Source organism: Lycorma delicatula, chromosome 6, assembly GCF_047948215.1.
Source record: "Lycorma delicatula isolate Av1 chromosome 6, ASM4794821v1, whole genome shotgun sequence".
Taxonomy (NCBI): domain Eukaryota; kingdom Metazoa; phylum Arthropoda; class Insecta; order Hemiptera; family Fulgoridae; genus Lycorma; species Lycorma delicatula.
In genome coordinates this window covers 23,390,426-23,410,578 of record NC_134460.1, presented here as the reverse complement: position 1 = coordinate 23,410,578, position 20,153 = coordinate 23,390,426, and the positions used below count along the sequence as shown (strand labels likewise).

The 20,153-nt window shown below is 30.8% G+C and overlaps 1 protein-coding gene across 2 annotated transcripts in view; it reads left to right on the top strand.

The window, feature by feature from the left end:
• The window catches only part of twy (fas-binding factor 1 twitchy), a 73,727-nt gene extending 56,065 nt beyond the window's left edge, over window positions 1–17,662 (top strand). Inside the window, exons 15-20 of one of the 2 annotated variants that reach the window (XM_075369376.1) lie at window positions 3,612–3,823; window positions 4,709–4,855; window positions 6,935–7,111; window positions 8,664–8,801; window positions 11,141–11,257; window positions 17,298–17,662. In XM_075369376.1, coding sequence (XP_075225491.1) covers window positions 3,612–3,823; window positions 4,709–4,855; window positions 6,935–7,111; window positions 8,664–8,801; window positions 11,141–11,257; window positions 17,298–17,375 — 869 coding nt within the window. In that variant the 3' untranslated portion in view covers window positions 17,376–17,662. The remainder of the gene's footprint in view (window positions 1–3,611; window positions 3,824–4,708; window positions 4,856–6,934; window positions 7,112–8,663; window positions 8,802–11,140; window positions 11,258–17,297) is intronic. The other variant, XM_075369377.1, reaches the window with a different exon arrangement.
• Window positions 17,663–20,153: the final 2,491 nt, after the last annotated feature.

Here is a 20,153-nt window from a genome sequence, read left to right as displayed (position 1 = left end):
ACAATTATTATGTATCAAGGTGAAAACTGAGGATTATTATGCCAAGAAGTTTATGGAAAAAATTAAATACTCTGATAGTTTACGTTGAAGAGGAATGTTAGTATTTTTACAGTATTATGTGTCTATAGAACCTTTCTTTAAAGCTTGTATGTAAGATGGAATACTAATGATGTCTGTACAGGTGTGAGCTACAGCAGAGAGAGGATTTTTTAAATATTTTAATTGCTTGTTCTGCAAATTTGGAGTTAAATTAAAACACTGAAAACAGAAAAACTAATTAAAGATTATTTTTTTAAATCACTGAAAGATTGGTATGTGCTTGTAGTATATTGTAGGAATTCTTTGGAGCATAGAGTCAGATTGCTTTAATGAATAATAATAATTGAATGAAGTTAATAATATTTTTGTTGATACTCCTCAGATGGTTTTAAGGCATTGATCTTGCTTTTGTAACAGACATATTTGCAGTATTATAATTATTTATTAGTTTTTATTAAATTATTGTTTATTAATGTATTTAATTGTTTTATTACATTATAACATTTAATTGTTTGTTAAGTGTATTATTTGAATTGTGCAATAATTAAATTTTTTTATTGATGGAGACATAATCTATCTGTCTATTGCCTTACATCACCTTCTCTTGTTTTTTTCATAAAATTTACAGAATTGATTATAATGCATAATGCTTCTAGTTTTTGTTCAGCAACGTATACTGCTGAGTATGTTGTAGCTGACAAGATTATAAATGATAGCAAAAAATTTTAATAGTTGTTATTAATTGAATAATTGTGAACAAACTGATGTAATACAGTATTGGTACAAGTGCTGGATAAATATTTAGTTTAATTACTCTGCTGTGATATGATGGCATTATTACTCTTACCCCTTTTCCCATTACAGAAAATAGACTCTTTTCATAGCGTAAATTTATAAATTTAGTTATTTATTTCATAGTTAATCAATTTTTCTTTAAAGCTGTTAAATTGATATTCAAGTGGATATGGATGTGTTTATAACATCTAATTATTCAGATTATTTCTTAATTTAGAGGTATGATAATAATACATGAAGGGATGGTTTGTCCGTTACATTCAGGAAAGCTTCATTACGTGGGTAACCAGTGAAGTTGCTGTAGGAAAAGTATTAAATTTACATTTTGTTATTTTTTGTTGTATTCTTAATAACCTTACTTGAAGGAAATAATAACTGGATGGGGTAAAAATATTATACAATTGTTATATTGATTCAGGTTTTACTATTGGTTTTTAATTGTTATATTGGGTTCTCTTTTACTACTAGCTTTGTCTTACATTATTTTCTTATAAAGTTTTTGTTATGTTATTGTCATTTGGAAGATGTTTAACCAGATATCAGCCACGTCTTTCTATGATGCCTTAATTTACATCGCATCCAAAAGTGGTTTAGATCCAATTAAAGATTTCCATAGTGTAATTACTATTGGCTGTTGTTTACTCCTTGACAGGTAGATAAATTTCTCCTTTATTGTTTTCGGAGAGTGAAAATAATTATAGAAAGGTAACTTCTTTTACTTGATTAAACGTTGGGTATATGGTATAATATTTTGCTAAGGTGAAATATTACTACAAAATATATGTATATGTTTATCATTCAGTAATTAAAAAGACAAATGACTAGTAAAAACAAATGACTGTTGTTCTATCTTTGTGTAGTAAAGAAAGATATTGTTTCAGTAGTAAAGAAATTGTTCATCTCAGTGTCTGGGCCATTCTTGTATCTCATTCTTGATCTGGTCATTTTTGTCGAACTTGGTGCTACATATAAACTCTTTGACAGAACCAAACAAAAATATTTGATGATGTGAGATTGAGACAGTAAGGTGAATATGACCACATCTCCTAACCTAACATTTGAATAGCTTCCAATGTCTTTTGAAGAATATGATGGGATGGGTGTCATCATGAAGAAGAATTACACATTAAACAGAGAACCAGGATGTTTCCTCTTTATTTTGGTTGTAACTTTTATTTTCTAACATGTCACAATAGTCTCATTGCTGATTATATGTTTTTTTTTCCAACTAGTCACAATAAATTGAGCCTTTGTAATCCCAGAACATCTTTAGCATTACTTTACTGGCTGATGTATAGGTTTTGAATTTTTTCCTGGCCTACTCAGATGTTTCCACATTCTATACTCTGACATTTGGATTCTAATTCAAAATGGTTAATCTGATCTCATCACAGGTTATAATGTAATCTAAAAAAATTGCCTTCTACTAAAAATTGTTAATGTAAGTTCTACAGTAATCTGAATTCTAATTAATTTCTGTGATTTTGAGTTGGTTGTCTTAGAACCTATCTTGAACACGTTCTGAATAATTTAGCTTATTTTGAATAAAAGAATGGATAGTGCCAATAGTTACACTACAAATTTCAGTAATTTCCTGAATTTTTGTGTCTGTCCTTATGAATTGCAAAAAACTGCAATAACAATAATAAATTTAACTAATAACAACAAATATATATTCTTATTATATAAAAGTTTAAACTTCCTCCACTCTTCTGTTATATGAATGATGAAAATCATTGGTACTTGTTCTGCCTGATTTAAACTGTAACCCACTTATAAAAATTTGCACAGGTTTTTACACTTTTCACCATATTATTTTAACATCCACGAGTGAATTTCAGTGGGTTTACACCTTCAGAAAATAAATATCTTATCACAGCATGCTATTCTTCCTTGGAACATCTTTAAATGGACATTAAAATAAACTGAATAAGTTATAATAATAATAGAGACTTTTCAAATAGCTGATATTTTCTATGTCAAGGGTGCCAACTTGTAGATCAGACAGTTTCAGTTTATTTTATTAAATAGTTTTTCTGCTATTTCCATTTGCCTCTTTAATTGTTGAATGACTCTCATAGTATATAAAAAATAAATAATTTAGATGAATTCACATGTAGAAATATAAATTATGGTGCTTTTTTACTCCTTTTCACATGGCAGGAAAAGGAAAATAATTTACTGTAACAGCTACATTAAGAAAACAGAGGAAAAATTGAACTGGTAATTTATATTTTAATAAAATTGTTATTTGGAAGGAACTGAGCTAGTTTAACTCTTAAAGAATACTGTTAAGCACAAAGGAAGCAAGAAATGATGTCTACTGGTGTGAGTAAGTTTATTACTTTGATAGGTTAGTAAGGTAGTGATTTATATTTATAAAAAATAAAAAACAATAAATTTATTTTATAAAAATTATTAAATGTAATTATTTGCAACATTGATATTCTCAAGCTGCCCTCTTGAGTGAATGAAACTTGCAAGGAAAGAGAGAAAGTACAACTGTGCTGTTTAAATTTAAATAAATAAATAAGAATGCGAAACTAGGATAATCATCTACCCAGTTTTACAGAATTAATATTTGTACAGTAATGTGGGTTTACTTAGTGTTAGTTTGGTTTTTAAACTAAGAGATAAACTCCTTCATTTGGATCAAGTACCTTTCTATTAAATCCTATTAAGGACTAATATCACTTTTTATTTCTCACTTTCTATTAAGCATGCAAGATGGAATTGTCAGTAAACAAAATTTTGCTATTGATTTGAATTTTTTTCAGCTTTAAGAGAAAGTTTGGAAAACCAGCGGATGAATTTATTGGCCGAAAAAGAAGAAATGGAAGAAAAATTAGAGCTTGAAAAAAGACAGTCTGAGGAGAAATTAAAAATGTTGAAAAGAGAACAGTCTTTATTAAAAATAAAAGAAGAAGAATTTATTCGAGAACAAGAAAGAGAGAAAGATTTTTTGAAGATGCAGAAGAAACAGATAGAGGTTTGAATTGTTTTTTTTTCTGTATTTTATGGTTTGAAGAATCCTTAATTCAGTGTAGGTTATATAATAGCTATTAAATTGTACCTACACTACCTGCTAATTTAATGTAGATTTGCTTTGATCCTACATTACCAGTTTAGACAAATAAAATTTCATAACCCCTGTAATGTCTGTATCTGTCTGTTTGGATGCATTTTCAGCATAATTTCTTAATCTAACAATCCATTTATCAACTTCCTTGACTCCATGAAACTCATCACACACGCACATATTCACTCACTTACTTTTATTATGATTAATTCAATTTGTAATTTTATCTTTTCTCTTTTAAAAAGGAGTGTTTACCAGTTCTAGAATTAATTTTTGTTTTATAAGTGACATTAGTTGGTAGTATTATTTTCAGCCATAAAACAGTAACAGTACTGATTAGTTAATTATGTTGAACCCATTTTTATTTAAGAATATATGCTCAGTTTGGTTCAGAAGCTTTAGAATTAAGCAATAAAAATTGTCAGATTAATTTTATAACCTCAAAACATAATCCATATACCATTTAACTCAATACTTTACTAAGGTAGGTTTTCAATTTGCATGGTACAGGAATAGTCCTCCAAAGGATCTCCATAAGATATTTCACCTCAGCCCTTTTTATTCCAAATCTGTCAGTGTACCAGTTTGGCTAAATTCATTTGGCTCTTTCAGCTGCAATTTTGGTTTTGGGTAACAGGAAATAGCCAGCAGAAAATGAGTGATTAGTATAGACCTGTTTAGTGTGATTTTTATAATAGAAAAGTTTAATTTAATCATTAAATCAGACATGCTGTGCACATTATTTTTTTTTGTTTTATTTTTAATATTAATACATCTTTGTTTTGTTCTGGGTAGGAATTAAGAGAAAAGGTTTTGAAGGAACAGGCGAAAGCAATTGAGGAAAGACTACAAGTTACAGCTTCGCAGGCTAGATTAGAAGCATTAGCCAAACTACAGGGTGGGGAAAATGCTGCTTCCATTAGTTCATTTGACTTAGTACAGGTTTGTGTAATTTTTTTAAAAACTTTTGAAAATGAATATTTTTTTCAATGAGGATTTATTTGAGAAACCACTTTAGTGTTTTATTGAGTTACATAATTTTTCTTGCATAATCAATAAAATTAAAATCTTTAAGACATTTCTTTATTCTGAACTTCATTGTACATTAACCATTTTGGGACCAGTTTATCAACTGTCTATGATTTTTATCCATATAATCAACATTTCTGATTGAAACATTATAAAAAAGTTAGGCAAATAAGATTATTATTATTGTACAGATATTTTTTAATAATTATTACAAATATTTCTTACCAAATATGAAAGTATGATGGCATTTATTTATAGCAAAATGAAATAAAACATGAGATTAAAGAATTGAATGATACAGCAATCAAAACCAAGTCAAGTTCAAGTGAAAAAGATTGCCAAGTATGAAATGGTCAAAGTGAAGATGCATTAACAATTTTACTCTCATAATTGAGTGTAGCTTGTCAATATTTTAGTTTGGTTTACCTTGCCTTTGTAGAGCGTGATGCATTGTTTTTAGATTTACAGAAATGTACTATCTGTTACATACTGTAATTAAATTTTGACATAAGTTCTTTGCTTTGCTTAATCTAATGTGGTTTACTTCATCAACTAGTATACAATCTTTTTCATTATTTTATAAGAATGAATGTAGGATAGTAAAATAAGGATCTTAACCTAATAGTAGTCATTCCATTTCATAACAGTGAGTATACATGTGCACATTTCATATTATAATTTTAAATAAGATTTATTTGTAAATCAAAAATTGTCTTTTAAATAGTGATTAGTATGTTTAAAAATGTTGTTTTAAATTCTGTCATACAAAAGCTATTTAGAAAAGAGCTTAAATTTGAAAAATAGTGCATGAAGAATGGATTAACAGTGTTAGTTTGCAATGCAGCATTGTTGTGGGATTCATTCAGTTTTTGTAAAGCAAAGTTAGAAAAACCTGTTACGTTTTTAATAACTGCTTAAAATGTTACTTCGGTTGATAATACCACCAGCTGCAAAGTATGCTTGGTACTAATATTCCTCCAGCCAGAAACTGGTAAAATAGTTAAGACCCATTGTCAGCTTTGTTAAGTAGAAAGGAGAGAATGAAAAGATTAAGGGTAATGTGAGACAGTGGTACAGTATATCTAGAAATCGGTGGATTTGTCAGCAGTGAAAAGAGAAGTGGCCAGTAAATTGCTGTGAATGATGAATTGGTTAAGATAGTTAATTAGGTTTGAGATAGTCAGCAGTTCCAATTTTTTTAGATCTCTTGCCCAGTTCCTCATGAAATGATCATAGTACACTAGGCAGCGGTACATTTTTGGAACCAATTTGTTCAGCTGTTAAATTTTGGTACATATTGAGAGATATTTTATAATGCTATGGAAGAAAACAACAGAAAGAAGTAAGAGGAAATATAAGATAATAGATGAATTGAAGAAGAGAGAAGGATATTCTAACAGGACTAGTTGGTCACTAGGAATGATCTGAAAATTACAGAAAACATTTGAAAACAATGGTTTTAGACAGTGGAGTAACATGCATGAAATTTATTGAATTATCAAATTCAATTTTTTTTCTTTTTCAATACTTTTGAATAATGGTGCTCAAAATACAACTTAAGCTGTTGACTTGTGAAATCTACCTATGCAAAATAGAAGTTGTATTCCAAATTTCATTCACGTAGATATACTGCTTTTTTAGTACTGTAGATTCAGTTTTAAACATCACATGCCCATCCATGTAAATGTCTGCTAGTAAATGCTTTTTTAAAAAAGAACCAATTTGTTCAGCAAATTGTCATAATAATGTAAAGCAAAATCATAAATAATAAAATAAGCTATAATTTATTTTAATTATCTTACAATTCATTTTTTACAATTGTAATGGATAATGGCGGCTACTAATAATATAATTAATATATTCCCTTCGTATAACAGATAAACTAAATGTAGAAATTTTAATTCATTTGATACTAACATGTGCCTGTTTATAAATTTTATAATTTGTGCCTAAATTTTATAGTTATACAATAATAATTACTTATTGGGATAGGCTAGAGCTGAGGTCGAAGGTGCTATGAATGCAGCAAAAGAAGAAAGATTTAAAACAGAAGAAGAGAAACGGAAGCTAAAAGAACAGAAATTATTATTTGAAACAGAACGATGGAAGTTAAAAGAATGGGAGCATGAAATTTTAATAAAAACACAACATTTTGAAGATACAATTAAGGTATATTATGTAAATTAATATTAATTTTGAATATGTTATTAAAAATTTGTTTATTTATTAATTGTCCATTGAATGTTGCTGTAATAATCCAATATATCTTCAAATTATTTTTTTATCATGTTCACAGCATTATTTAGTAAAAACCTTCCACTAATTTTGTGTGGAAGAAATTTACCAATGGACCACAAGAGAAGCTTTATTTAAAAAAAAAAAAAAAAAGAATCATTGTAATCACTAGAAGTAGATAGATAATAAGCCTTAAACATAAAAAGAAAAAAAATACAGATTGTTAAATTTCAGTATCTGTAAATACCATTTATAAAAAATATAGAACAGTTATTTAATCAATTACAGTACAATTTATTTTAAAGTAGATGTTATTAAAAATTGACCAGTCTGAGCATGATTTTGCCCTAAATCAAGCCTTTTTTTTAGTGAAAAGTCTGAAGAAGATGGACTTTATTAAAGTAAACTTGGTTATGTGAAGTGTTTGTAACTTTTATCTTAATAAGTTTCATAAAAAAAGGAAATCCATGCGGATCAAATTTAGTTTTTTTTAAAAATATATTAAAAGTTTGATACACTTTATAATTAAATTAACTCTTTAATTTAATTATTCTAATATAATTTAATGAATTTAATAATTTTTACATTATATTTTAATAATTTCTTTATTTGTTAAATTATATATTTAACTGTTTATAGATTGCTTTCTCCCCTATTTGTTAGAGGCAACATGTCCAATGTTATCTGCTGAAAGGAATATATTAATCAATTGCTTTACACAATCTGTTTCAGTCTTTCTTATGGCGCAAATAAAGCATATATGATTTACTTAATAAGGCATTAGTCAGAGTAATCTCTTAGAGTAATGATATTTACTCTTCAACCAGATCCTGAGGTAAACAAAGTGAAGCTATTATTTATGGAGTTGACTATTACCTGTATTGACATCATTTTGCTCAGTAAGGCTGGCATAGGATGCTTCTTATCTTAGAATGGAAATGATGGTTGCAGAAATGATTTCTGCCTCATGTCAAGTCACCTACAACCTTTTTGATTATGACATCTGTCACACAATTGATCTTATGTTTTCAGAGCTTCATTTTTACTTTTTTCCCTACTGCTTTTTGGCAGAGAAAAATTTATTTATAAATGTTCTGTTCCATGTCGAGCCGTCCGGTGCTGCGATCTAGTGGGTACTAGCACTCACCGGCGAGTTAAGCTCGTATGATCATTCTGTGTCAGAATCCCGCGCAGTGTGGTCGTGTTTTCATTTCAGTCCAAGGGGACTCATAGTTTCTTGATAAAAGTTCATTTATGACTAAAGTGTCATACATTCTTAAGTTTAATGTAACTATTGTAATTCAAACAAAATGTCAAGGGTGACAAGTAATTAAATATAACGATTCAAGAAGAACATAGCATTGCTTCATTTCATCATCTACCATCTCATCAAAAATACAGTCCCACACTAGCTCTAAATTTTACCAATAAATTAATCACAAATTTTATCATACATTTACATACACAATCTTTTCTTTTTGTTTAGGTGGCTGAAGCTAGAAGAGAAGAAGGAATAAAGGCCTTAGAAGAAGCAAAATTGCTAGAAAAGAAAATAGAAGTTAAGGCTAAAGATGTTCATAGCCAGTTAAATGATTTAAATGGTAGAGAAGAAAAATTAATGAAGGTAATTTTAAAATAATTCTGTCACTAATGTTATTCTCAAGTATTTTATAAAGGTTTACCATGCCTTATAGACATAATTTTTGTTTTTAGTAATTGCAGTAGCACACAGTAGTGAGCTACCCTAAAATAACATCATCAACATTCCTGCAGATATATGAGTTTTGAATTTTTTGGATGAGTTGGAAGCTTGCTTCTATACTAAACTTTTGTTACTTATGCTCAGGTTCAAAGTGATATATATGAATTGGGCATGTTGTTATTAGCTCTGTCTGAAATTTTAATATAACATTTTGAGATAATGGGTGTGTGTATCTGCATGCAACCCATTTTGTCTTGTTATGGACAAAATATTTAGATGACACTTTAGTAATTAATATTAACAGTTAATTATTTTAAACAACTTAAATTCTTAAAAAAAGTAATAAATTAACATTTACTTAAGAAATTAATAATAACAGATTGGTAATGTTTGTGCATTTAAAAATAAATATTAATGAAAACAGTGAAATAGTTTCTGGAATTTTTAGGTAACTCAATCATAATACCACCATCTCTAGAAAATTAAATTACCCTTGGTCATACAAAATAAATTCATATGATGTACAATATAAATGTAAAAGCAAGAGCAAAGTAGAATTAGTCAAACAATTTTAAAAAATTACATTTTTATGTAAGCATAAATAAAGAGTATAATACAAAAGAAAATTGACATTTCATTTTAAAAAAAATAAACAAAAAACATAAAAACCATGAACATTGTAAATATATTACTGTGTGTTATATACATAGTTATACTGTGTGTTTAGAGCAGTAAATAATTTAACAATATTGAATGATATTTATAGAATTAATTATAAATAGATATATTGATAAAACAAATTAGCTGCTTTAAACAAAGAGGTTTAGAACATTTAATAAATATAAAAACAAAAGAAAGGATTTTTTAAATATTTTGAGAATAATCTAGAAATATTAGAAATAAATAGTAATATTATTAATAAACTTGTACATTTAGAGAAGTATACTTACAATTATAAGGACTTGAACAGTTAAATCCTGAATATTTTTTTTTTTTTTACTTCAGTTATTTGACTGGTTGGATGCAGCTCTTCATGATTCCCTATCTTGTGCTAGTCGTTTCATTTCGGTATACCCCCTTACATCCTACATCCCTAACAATTTGTTTTACATATTCCAAACTTTGCCTGCCTGCACAGTTTTTCCCTTCTATCTGTCCCTCCAATGTTAAAGCGACTATTCCAGGATGCCTTAATATGTGGCCTATAAGTCTGTTTCTTCTTTTAACTATATTTTTCCAAATGCTTCTTTCTTCATCAATTTACCGCAATACTTCTTCATTTGTCATTTTATCCACCCATCTGATTTTTATAGCACCACATTTCATATTCTTCTAATCTTCTCAGGCACTCCGATCATCTAAGTTTCGTTTCCATATAAAGCTATGCTTCAAACATATACTTTCAAAATTAATTTTTGATGTAAACAAATTATATTTCAGACTGAAGGCTCGTTTCGCCTGTGCTATTTGGGATTTTATGTTGTTCCTGCTTCGTCCATCTTTACTAATTCTACTTCCTAAATAACAAAATTCTTCTACCTCTGTAATCTTTTCTCTTCCTATTTTTACATTCAGTGATCCATCTTCATTATTTCTACTACATTTCATTACTTTTGTTTTGTTCTTGTTTATTTTCATGCAGTAGTTTTTGTGTAGGACTTCATCCATGCTGTTCATTGTTTCTTCTAAATATTTTTTACTCTCAGCTAGATTATTATATTATCAGAAAATCGTAGCATCTTTATCTTTTCACCTTGTATGTTATCCCAGATCTAAATTGTTCTTTAACATCATTAACGTATCTTTTAATTTTAACTGTATATTCAGATTTTCAGTGTAATGTTGATAATTAATTACTAGATATTATACTTTTTTATAACTGTTGATGAGTGCATGAATTCAATAAATGTATTATATAATTGATAAATTTTATTAAGCTTTTATTTTCTGTGTTCTTAGGTAGTTTTTAGTAACTATTAATTCCAGCCTAGTAGACAATATATTCAATGTAATTATTTGTGCATGTATTTGTTTTCCTTTCATTAAACACTTTGTCAGTCTTTCTAAATACTGAAACCTAATATGTGTGTGAGAGGTCATGCCTTGCTTTTATTTATATATTCTCCTAAGAGCAAAGTAAAACCCAGATGTACTTTGTTAATTTTTAAAAGTATCATTCTGTTAAGATGTACTTAGAAAGATAAATTATGTAAACTTTTGTGTGAATGTAAATCATCCTGTAAACATCATTATACTTATAGGAAAGATTGGAATTAGCAAAAGAAAGAGCAATTTTGGAAAAAAGACGAGCACATTTAGATTCTGTTTTGCCACCTTTATCACCAACAGAAAGTCTTACTCTCGGCATTACAAATAAGGTAATTTTTCTACTTATTAAGTGTGGATCGCTATTTGATAGAACCCACTTATAAAGTGACTTGACTGTTAAGTTTTAAATAATATTAATTATTAATAATAAGATAAATATGTCAGTAATTAATATAATACTTTAAATAATAATACAGAGAGGTCCAAAAAAATGTACTCGCTGTTTGCTAGTCCATACTTTGTGACAAATTTGACTTGACGTGACAATTTTTGGCAGAGAGGGTTATAGTATGTATTCAAAATGACCACCAGCAGCTTCTGTACAATGCCCATGGCACCAAACTATGGCTGTTAGTGTATCTGGCCTAATGGAGCACATGACTACAATTTTTTCATGTAGCTCGTCGTTTGTTGCTGGTTTTTGGTCAATACACGTCATTCTTGATGGACCCCAGAGGTCTCAAATCAGAAGACCGAGGTGGGTGCTAAACAGCACCTCTTCAACTCACCCACCATCTGGGTAGAGTTTTATCGAGGTACAACCTGACATCTTGATGGTAGTAAGGCGGGGCTCCATGTCTGAAGCATATCAAGATACGCCTCACCAGTTACAGTACTCTTGAAAAATTAGGGACCAATCGAACCATGCACTGACAGACCACACCACACAGCAATCCCTGGTAGATTCACTGTCCTGCTCACATGAGGATGAGGATTTTCAGGAGCCCAGTAGACATAATTGTGGCAGTTCACAGTACCCGTAAGTTTAAATTGCACCTCATCAAGCCATACAAACCTCCATGCAAATTCCTCATCCTTGTCAACCTTGTGCTGAAATCATTCACAGTACTCCATCCTTCGATCTGGGTCGTTCTCATTCATCACGTGTAGCAGTCTTGGAATGTACACTTTCCACTTTGCACTCTTCATAATGTGTCTTTCACTTGACCGGCTCACCCCACTTTCATGCCCTTAGTTCACTGATTTTTGTAGTGATTGGGTGAAATTTTGCAACACTGCAGCAGTGGATGCCGGACTTGTAGCTGTTCATGGTCTGCCAGAACTTTCCTTGTGTACATCGTTAACAATTCCATCGGCTTCACATTTATTGCAAATGCAGCTAATTGTTTGACATGGTGGTGGCGGTGTTTCCAATTCTCTCTGCTACTGCTGTTGTATCTTGTGAATGTTCTCATATTTCCAGTAACACTCCAGCACACCCTTGCATTCAACAAATGATAAGAAAACCTCAGCAATTGTTGCTAGTCAACTGTCTTCTGCTGCACTGGCTAATATGACTGGCCTGTTTCACCACCACACCTGTGCATTTGTGGCATAAATTGCCAGCTCCGCATACCATGACAAATTTAATACCTTGTATTACACTACATATTATATTAGTGAGTGTAAGTCTTTTTGTTTATATATTCCTCTGTATGTAGTATAAGTAATATCTAGTATATATTTTTGCTATTATAGGTGTTTCATTTGACTATCTGTTTTCACTTGTGAGTTATGAGCAGCAACTGTGAATTACATTTCACCCACCTTTTGTAAAAATGAATAGCTATGAGGGTTCAGGTATATCTGTAAATATAAATATCTTTATAAGTCTGCTTTATCTTGGATCTTGATACAGATATCTCTGGTACATCCTCAGGCTGAATTTTTTTACTCCAAAGAACATCCAATAACCTGTTTATATAAATCTCACACATCATAAGTTAATGAAGAGATTTCATTGTTGAAGACTTATATGTCACTTCTATTTTTCACACAAAAAAAAGATGTTTGAGGTTCTAAGTAGAGCTTGAACTTGTTTTTCAGATGTTTAAGGTACACAAATAAATTTAACATAGAAGATTGACAAAAAATAATATATGAACAGACCAACAATCTGTTTTGTGTATTTAGGACAATGTCAAGAGACTTGTATCTGTAGATTTGTTGGTATATCCTATTATTTTTGTTTAAGATTTATACTTTTTATTAATCTTTTATTTATATCTAAAAATTACATTCTTTTCAAATAATTGAGAAAAAATAATTTTGTGAAAAGTTAGTGCATGTTGAAAATTATTGATGCAGGTCACAATAATAAAAATAACTAATAGTTGTTAACAGTAATAGAAATTTAGTTTGTTGAAATAATGTAATTGAATGATTTTAAAATGTAATGTTTATTTATATAAATTCAAACCAATAACAATAACAGTTCATGCATGGTATTTTTTTACCAGTAAAGGAATTTAGTTAATTCCTAATCATCCAAAATAGTGAAGGCAGATTGATTTTAAACTCAAAATGCAGATGAAAATTTTAAATTCAAGAGCCAGATTTCAAAAAGGCTGATAAACCAAAAATTCAGGTATCCTGGGTTTTCTACAAGTTCCAAGCAATTTGAAGCTCACTAAGTGTATCATTCTGCTACCAAATCACTTACTTTACTTGACCATTTTGTACATTTGTAACATAGTTTAGACTGAAAAATCCAATTAAAAGTGGAAGTGCAAGTTTTACTTCCCACATTCGAATATTTTTAAAGAAAAAATATGATGAGAGACTTTTTGAACTCTCTTTTTCTCTTTCACCCTCCTCTCTCACACACATGTGTGCGTGCGTGTGTATGTGAGCAGGGTCTGGCAGAGTGATCTGACAATTTTGTACTCATTATTATGTTGACATAATAATGCCAACATGTTAGTCCGTGAGAAGGCAGGACAGTGGTCCTACCTAGCACTAGTCATACCATTATAGTTGCCATTATGAGGTTGATCGGGTTAACATCATGCGTACATCATGCGTTTGTGATTGAAGCCTATTAAACCCTTTATCACTACACAGCATTTATTTCTCAGATATTTCAATTTAAATTGAAACATGTCTGTTCCTATGGATAAAATAATACTATGGATAAAATGTTTATAAATCAAACAGGTGAAAATGCAGTGTGAGAATACCTGAAAACAGTGATGCTGTAAGGTTAGTCGTACAGTCTCCACGACATTCAACAATCTGCTACACCCTTCAGTTCCACCTTTACAAGATGATGTTAGTGCAAGGAACTCAGTGTAAATGACTGGCCTGTAACTGTAACTGTCTTGTAAAGCAGCATGAAAGTTCATCCTTGAAAATGTCACCATGACACCATTATTCTTTTAAGTGACAAGACACATTTTCACCTCTCTGGATATGTCACTAGACAGAATTACCATTACCGAGCTGCCAATAACCCACAAGAGTGTGACCAGCGACCTCTTAACATTCATATGTTACAGTGTAGTGTGCAGTTTCAAAATTTGGTATAATAGCCCCATATTTTTTTGAGAAGTCAAATTACAGAGTAACAATAATAGCTCATGTAACGATGTTGCAAAACCTTTTGATACTGAAAGTGAACAAGCTTGGTAACAGAATTTGCTTCCAACAAGATGGTGTCACCGCTCATACGGTGAGTTTACATGGATGTTTTTCAAGAAACCTTTCGAGGATGTTTGATTCATGAGAAGGCAACATTCTGTGGCCTGGAAGTTCACCTGATCTGGCCATTTGTGACTTTTTCTTTGAAGCTATTTGAAGATAAAGTCTGCTGTGGTTGATTATGTTCAATTGCAGAACTCAAGGAAACCATTCAATATGAAATTGCAGCAGTTCCACGAACGATTAAAAAATTAAAAAAAAAAAAGTTAAATGAGTGTGTGAAGGAAAATGGGAAACATTTGGACAACATAACAAGTAAAATATGTAATATTGTAAATTAGTGGAATATTGTGAAGATTTTTAATTTGAAATTTGTAATACAACAAAGTAAATTATTTTTTTTGTCCCTCCAAAATTGTCACATTATTCTACCAAACCCTGTATATTTATATTATATATATATATATATATATATATATATATATATATATATATTATTTTATCAAACATTTTTTCCACTCTATTGAATTATTATAATTTAAACAATAAAATCAAAACCATCAAACAGTACATTAAAATGCAATTGTAGTGATTTCACTCAATATTCATTCTCAGCAGGTAAAATTCTAGATTATACATAAAAAATTTGTCTACAGTGCTTTGTCATTTTATTATTGAAACCTTTATTCCATACCATATATTGAGTACTGTACAATGTCATGCCATGGTATGGGATAGAGGTTTTAATAGTCAAAGCACTATATGCAGATATTTTATACGTGGAATTTAAAATTTTAACTGCTGATGATGAAGTATCAACTTCGAAAGTGTTGCAGTTTGTAAGCATCTCTTACTTTTTAATGGTACTGTATTTGTATTTTTTTGATTTTATAATTTTTAATATTTTATATATATATATATGAAATACAGACCACCAAAACAGATAATTAATAGATAAGATAAACTTACCATATTAATTTCCAGTTATCAATTTTTGCGGGATCATCCTGCATTTTCTGTTGGTATTGAATTTTATAATTATATTATAATTTGTCAGTTTGTCAAAATTGTTTTTGTTTTAAACATTTTGAAATTTATTATGAGCATATATGCAAATTCTGGAATCATTCCAAAGCATGCATTCCATTACAGTAACTTTATTCTTGGCAAGTTAGTCTGCAATAATATAGAGTAATCTGTTTTTAAACCATGGATTGGATTTGTCAAATAATTATTACTATATTATTATTTATTATAATTTTTTACTATTGTTATTTTATTATGTAAACTTCTAATTTATATTGACCTAACATCCTTGTATCTATTTGAACTTCCATAAATTAAGCACAAATATTTTTCATATAGACAAACCAAGAAACGTGAATTTAAAATTTCTCGACAATTAGAATCATAAATTTTACTACATTTACTTCATTAAAAAAATTTTATTCCAATTCACCTTAGAAGTGAGAACATATTGTTCTTAATCTGTGGAGAGGTTGCAAATGGAGTAGGAATTTTAGTTATTTAGCAAGAAAGGTAAGTGAAACTAGTTTTTAGAAGAATATTTAAAAAGTTACAAGCATAAAGTGGTAGGTTCTCTTAGAGTAATATTTTCTTTTTTCACTAGGAAATTTCTATTAACAACATACATTTTCACAAAATTGTGTATTTCATTGTTTCTTTTTCTTTTAAGACTGCCATGTTATTGTAATGGCTGTAGGTGATCTGATTTCAGACTGATGTCACTCCTGAGAATTATATAGTCATTCTTAAGAAAAATAAATACCCTATGCATCAGTTATTCTAATAGATAAAGTGAGAACAAAAGTGATTTAACAATATTTATCCAACAATATATCTATTTAATTGTTATATAATGTATAATGCTTATTTTAATGCTTCATTAAAAAAATGTACAAGTATATCCAGGTTAGTTGGTCCAATTTGTATGTGTTTCCATAAATTGCAGTTATATAAATTGCAATCTACTTCACACATTGCAATACAATTTTTCTGCAAATTTTAATTTAATGGCTTAAGAAAGTATTATGTTAAAAAACAATTTTCGGTCAACAATAAAATTATATCCACTGCTGAAATGGAAAAAAAGTAGTTTTGAAAGTTACACACTACTATGTTCCTAATTTATTTGCCAATCGATTATATAGGTATTTAACTACATGTAGTTAATCATATGGATGAAGTATAAAAATTAGTTATTATATCTATTTTTTTCTATTAATTGCCCTTATAATATAAATAAATAAATATAAGATGAAGATATTTTTACAAAATGTTAAAATGTTATGTGATATTTTTATTTGAAGGCAAAATTTACTATCTTAGAATCTTGTTCATGAATTTCACTTTAACAAATGAATGTTTGCTTTAGTAGTTGAAGAAAATCTAAAAATATAAGATATTCCATTATTTAAGTGCAATTTAGAAGACTTTTTTAAAATCAGATGACTTTTTTGATCTAGTTGTAGCAAACAGACTGACAAAGCTTATGAAAATGATTGTAGTCATTTTTAAAAATAAATTAATAATCCCCATAATACAAAATTTCAAAACAAAATTCTGCATTCTGATAGGCAATCTGTACTATTTGTGTTTGCATGTACTTTTTTTCAGTTAAATGTATGAAAATTTGTTTGTACTTTTCAGAATTTTGTTGATCCAAAAAAGTTAATAATGAAGCTAAAGGCTGAGAAGGAATTAGAATCATTAACTGCAAAATCATGATACATTTGGTAATAAAATTTAATTGATGCTGGGCGACAAAATGTTCAGAAGCATATTAATCAAAAGAGTAAACTCATGTATTGTTTTAGAGTAAATAGATGTGGCAGTTGCAGTTATCTTAAAGTGTTTTTAAATGTATTTTGTGTTTGTTTTTCCCTACATTTCTTATTTAGTTTTAGTAATATTTATTGTCATAAATAGCGCATTAATGTAGTATGTATATTTGAACCTTAGAAAATTTGTATCTTTTATACATTTTTATTTTATAATAAAATAATAAACTTTGATTAATTTTATTTTTATAAAACCACCTTGTACTCTTCATTAAGCTTTGCAGCATCACTTTTATAATTAATATTTGATGATGTTATTACAATGGGTTTATATGAACGTAAAAAGAGTGAAGCTTCTTTTTATTGTAGCTACTTAAGCTCATTCCTTGTATAACTATCCGAATATGTATCCAACAAATGCATGTATTGCAGTCACTGAGAAAAGGAACGGATTTTCAGTATTTTTGGGATGGATAAAAAATATATCAGATAGTGCTTTGTTTTTTAGAAGTGGAAAGAACCCCATTTACAGGCACCTAAGCACTATCGGGATCACTAGCAGGTTCCATAAGATGTTATTAAGTGAATATATACCTGCGCACTACCGACTAAACCTCCATCCCTGGCAACCTTCCCCCCTGGAACAGCGAGTAGAGCATGGGTGGTTAACGCCCCCACACACACAATTGGTCACCACAAGAAAACATCAAAACCATACCATTACGTGCATCACAAAACACAACACATCACAAAAGGATATCAAACACAGTTCCAACCATGCACAGATCACGCCAACGCACAGATCACGCCAACGCACAGACACAGAGACATCGCAAAAACTCAAGTGAAGAGAAAGACCAAGCATGAAAGGTACTATTAAAAGAGGTGCTCATCAACCACACATGCACTCACACTATGCACACACACCTAGCAAAACATGCACTCAACTCACATACTTACCCATAACAGCCATCAGTCGTTTCTTCAGTGATGAGGACAACACACTCAGACACTGGGAACGGAGTGTCCACAGCCTCAACGCACCAAGGCGACTCACGCACACTCACAGTAGTCCTCCAGGCACTCAGCCGCAGACCTGTCCAACCCAGCACCCAGACATCTTCTTCTCTGCCGGAACTCCTCCCATAAACGAAGCTTGTCTGTCATCTTCCTAGCATATCGATCCACCGCAGTCCACTCATCCTCTCCAGTCATTAATATTCGCTGAGTGTCTTCGGCTGGAACATATTTCCATAGCTCAGGGTATCTAATAACTACTTTCACTCTTCCCTGAAATGTGGACATCTGAAGTAGACATGCAGGGGGCTCAACTCTCCAATACTTTGTTATTTTTGAACTGGTGGTCGACTGTGTACCTTCCCCAGTTTCACAATCTTGCTGTTTGAGAACTGTTACAATGGTTTTGCGCCTTTATTGTTTAGACAATTCATCTCTGTTTCATGGGGATTCAGAGTGTTTTGGCATACATTTTGTTCGAGCACCCACCTCATTGCGGCGAAAAGAGTGGCAATGACTCCTGGTCGTAAGTCCCTGTTACGAGCAAAGGGGCCTTTACCCTTAGTCCTGCTCACTGTCTTTTAGAGCGAGGGCCATACTTTGTAACTGTGTTTATCTTTGATTTCATGCATTTGATCCAGTACCAGCGAAGAGGTGCAAAGAGTGACAGGAGAATACAGAAGATCTCCAGCTGCCCATAGTTTGCTGCGGGTAGTTGTCATGTTTGTGAGCTTGTGCCCCACACTTTTTGAACAGAAGGAATACAGCAAGCATTTCTGTTCATATCCTCTTAGGTCAGGGAATCTCTGACCATGACCAAATTTAGAGAGGTAGGCCAAAAGCCTGGCTGGAACTTTTTCCTTCAACCTCCTCAAATACTAGGTCAGAAATGGATGTAGGGTTGACCAACTGGGAATGTGTAAACCATTCGTTGAAGAGTTATCACAAGCCGGGGGCAGCTCTGCCCCATTAGCCCATGATGTTTTGGCAGAACTAGATGGCTTATTTTGCTGTTTAGTAAACTCCAAGAGTACCAGTTCTACTGAAGGGAGGTTATTGCCTCATCTGGAATTCTTATTAGCAGCTTTCACAGCTCTTATGGAGGGTTTCAAAAATCGTGTCTCAAGGACTAAAGAAATTACTGTAGTTCAGAAACCAGCCCTAGCCCTGACGCAACCATGTAGGTATGCTCAGGGGCAAACATGTATAACCAGCCAGTCATGTAAGAAACCTGAGGTTGCATTTGTTAATAAGGTGGAGGGCTTGACTCTATCCAGCAGTCAGCTGAAAAAAGACCTCCAGATTGCCCTTCTGGGTGACCAGAAAGGTCTTAAAATCTAAAATATTAAAGAAACCAATAAGGGGTTAGCGGATGATAAAGAGGCTGTTCAGGCAATTAGAGATTCCACTGCGGTTAAGCAACTGAAAGTAAAGGTAGACCCAAAGAGAATGCGTAGGCCCTGCATTATAGTCTATGACATAGAACGTAGCTTACCCATGAGGATGTCTTGTCCCTCATTACAGAGCAGAACATTGATTTGGATGAATCCGCCTTCTGGCGAGACTGTGGCTGGTCTTTAAAACAGGCAGACATGATACCCAGAAATATCACAGAGTTTTTGAGGTTGGTTCTGGTCTCTTTCAAAAATTTAGGTCCGCGAGCAGACTGTTTATTGATTTTGGATCTTGTGTTATAAAAGAGTACGTG